Consider the following 3,137-nt stretch of genomic DNA (forward strand, 5'->3'; position numbering starts at 1 on the left):
CGTGATCAACAAGACTAGTTCTCGTTCTAAATATGGTTGTAGTACTAGTTCTGGTTCTAGTACTGCAAATTCTTGTGTAACTGAAAGTCCTAAGCTTGTAAGGGTGGTATACCATGATGCAGACAAGGGAAAGCCTCTTGTTTCCGATGAATGAATTTATATTTTTGACAAGATAGGTAGAGAGTTTATGGGTTGTGTTGAAGTTGTTAGAATTGTTGTGGATAAGTACAAGATGGATACTGGTTACAAGATTAGTATTCTGAAAAATGATAAGACTCGGTATTAATGCAAAGTATAAAGAAGATGTTTGTTCATGGAGGATTCACTTTGGGCCTGTGAATGGTGACATTTCTCAGTTCTATATGAAAGATGCTAATATTCTTCACATGTGAGTGGTGTTCATATTGGTCTACATTAGATAGTGGTTTACATAGATTTGCACCTCATGTATGTAGGCTTTTTGGGTGTACATTGTGGTGCACATTACATATCTAGCTATTCATGTGTATGTCCATAGTTATGGTGTAAATGATTGTGCACCTTTGTATATGAAGGATTTCTTTAGGTGTACATTTTGGTCCACGTTACTTATTTATTTTTCAATGTTTTTTTTATTGTAGTTATGGTGTTGGTTTGAGGTTGAAGAGTCCTCCGGTGACAACCGAGTTAGTCAAGCATTTGATCGCAGACAATATACAGGGAGATCCTAGTTTAAAACCTAATCAGATCATTTCACTTTTTAAGAAGACTTATAGTTCCAATATTAAGTATTACCATGCTCGTAGAGGGAGAGAAATCATATTTGAACAACAGTTTGGTGATGACGAGAAGTCGTATAGTGATTTAGTTTGGTATGTCAAAGCCGTTGAGGAAACTAATCCTGATAGCTATGTGAATTTTGAGGTTGATCATGCAACTAGAAGATTTCAGAGGCTTTTCATATGTTTTGGTGCTTGCAAGCATAGTTATAAGTATCTTAAGCCCATGATTTACTTTGACGCTACTTTCCAAACTGGTAGATTCGGGGGTGCTTTAATGGCTGCAACATGTGTCAATGAAAACAACGGTTTTTACCCATATGCTTATGCTCTTGTTTCTGCTGAAAACAAAGAAAATTGGTTTTGGTTTCTAGACAATCTTAAACAAGTGGTGGATGGTCGTCCGATTGTTTTTCTTAGTGATCATGGAGAAGGCCTTTTGAAGGGAATTCCAAAAGTATTTCCTGATTCATATTACAACTATTGTTTTTTCATATCAAGTGCAATCTTCCTATTTGATCAGGTGATGCAAACTCCAAGGTCGTTATTGATTTGTTTTACAAAGCTGCTTACTCTTATACAATAACTAACTTTGAAGATGTTTTGAGGTGTATGTGATAGACGCATTTATGTGTCTAATATTTCTCATTTGTATATACTGTTAGTGCCCGTTTTTTTACTTATTACGGTGTTTTATGTATTTATAGGTGTTTTTGGAAAAATAAGGCTTTGCGGCGAAATTGGTTAAAAATGCGGCGTTTGGAGCTCCGTCGACGGTGTACCGGAAGTACCCCAGAAGTGCACCGGAAGTACCGCAGAAATGTCCCGGAGGAACCCAGAAAAATTACTATTTCCACCCCTAATTTGGATAAGGGGCACCCCAGTTGCTTAAGGGACTCCACTGTTGGATAGGGGGAGGTCGCCTTCTTCACGTTCAAAAAAAAAATGGTGGGAAAATTAGTATTCCATGCACAGTTCGCTGGAGAAATTTCAGCTCGAGTGATTTGGGTAGTTTTAGGGAAACTAAAGGGCTGGAATTGTTTGGGCTTGCTATTGGGACTTATAGTACGCTAACAAGGGTAATTGGAGCGACCAGAATTGGCTGCATAAGTTGAGAGAGAGGGAAACAGAGACGCAGAGATATCGGATTCTGTTGGAGAAGATTTGCGCAATTAGAGAAGATATTCTCCTAGGATTTGAATATATCCAAGTCAGGAAAGTTTTGACAGAGATTAATAAGCCGCGTACAAGAAAAGGGAAGATTTTCATAAAACAGAAAAAAAATATTTGAAAAGATACGAAGTGCTGTGGAGATTAAATGAGATATTTCGTGAAGATTTGGAGGATATGTTACGTATAAAAGGGTTCTATTCGAGTCTTAGTGGGGGATGAAGAGTTTTGGGGAGGTTTGGAGGCGAGCAGAGAGGCGCAGGAGGAGTTGCAGAGAAGTTACCTGCTGCTGCTGCTGCCATTAACACGCCTGAAGAACACGAAGAACACACTTACCAGAACCGTCGTTTTCCAGCAGTCTTAAAACAGCAGCGACAGTGGAAGCTAAGTATCGTTGTTTCTGTTACAGCAGTGGTGAAGTATCGTTGTTCTCTGGACGCCTTCTGTGGGTCGCAGATTCACTGTTTTAGTTCTTCTTTATCTTTTAATCAACTTTTTGAGCTATAAAAATGTATTTTGAGAACATTATTAATATGAGTAGCTAAACCCCAACATTGGGATGAAGGAGGAAGCCGTTCTTTACGCATATGATAATTATATTAATTCTTTTTTGACTACTTGCACTTTTTATTGATCGATTTATGATTTTTCTTAATTGATTGTGATATCGTATGATGATGTATGCTTGGTCGTAGTGCTTTTGATGCGTCATGCTAGTGATATACAATAAATATTCTAAAAATCTACCTTGGCAAGAATGAGAGTCCTTATGATTTGAGCTATAATTGTTTCGAATAAATATATGAATTGTGTGAATGATTAATGGTGGAATCCTGAGTCCTAGTGTCTCTTGATCCTGTGACAAAATTTTTGTATATATATTTTTATTTTCTAAAAAAATTATCCTTCACAAGTCCGAGAGTTTGAACCTCATTACTACAATCACACGAAAAATATTTAAACAAAATGGCGCCGCCGACGCGGACTTGTATATAGATTGATTTTTTTTTTTTAGGTTTATTATTTTTTTTTAGAATTGTTTGTTCCTTTTTACGTTTCTTTTTGTGTTTATTTTTCAGGTTCAAAGTGAAAACTAAGGACTTGGAGAGGAAAAATCTTAAAGCGAAAAGCGAAAAGCGAAAAGAGAAGAAAAAAAGGACAATTTTAGGATTTAATTTTTAATTTGTAATTTTTTTAGAGTGTGTGAGG

General features: G+C 36.6%; 1 protein-coding gene across 1 annotated transcript; it reads left to right on the forward strand.

Moving 5' to 3' along the window:
* Positions 1–266: 266 nt before the first annotated feature.
* On the forward strand, positions 267–1,344 carry LOC113295853. The gene is made up of 2 exons (XM_026544182.1): positions 267–388; positions 639–1,344. The coding sequence occupies exons 1-2, from the start codon at positions 267–269 to the stop codon at positions 1,342–1,344; spliced, it is 828 nt and encodes a 275-aa protein (XP_026399967.1).
* The last annotated feature ends 1,793 nt before the right edge of the window (positions 1,345–3,137 follow it).

The sequence above is a fragment of the Papaver somniferum genome, chromosome 7, assembly GCF_003573695.1.
Source record: "Papaver somniferum cultivar HN1 chromosome 7, ASM357369v1, whole genome shotgun sequence".
In the NCBI taxonomy this organism is placed as follows: domain Eukaryota; kingdom Viridiplantae; phylum Streptophyta; class Magnoliopsida; order Ranunculales; family Papaveraceae; genus Papaver; species Papaver somniferum.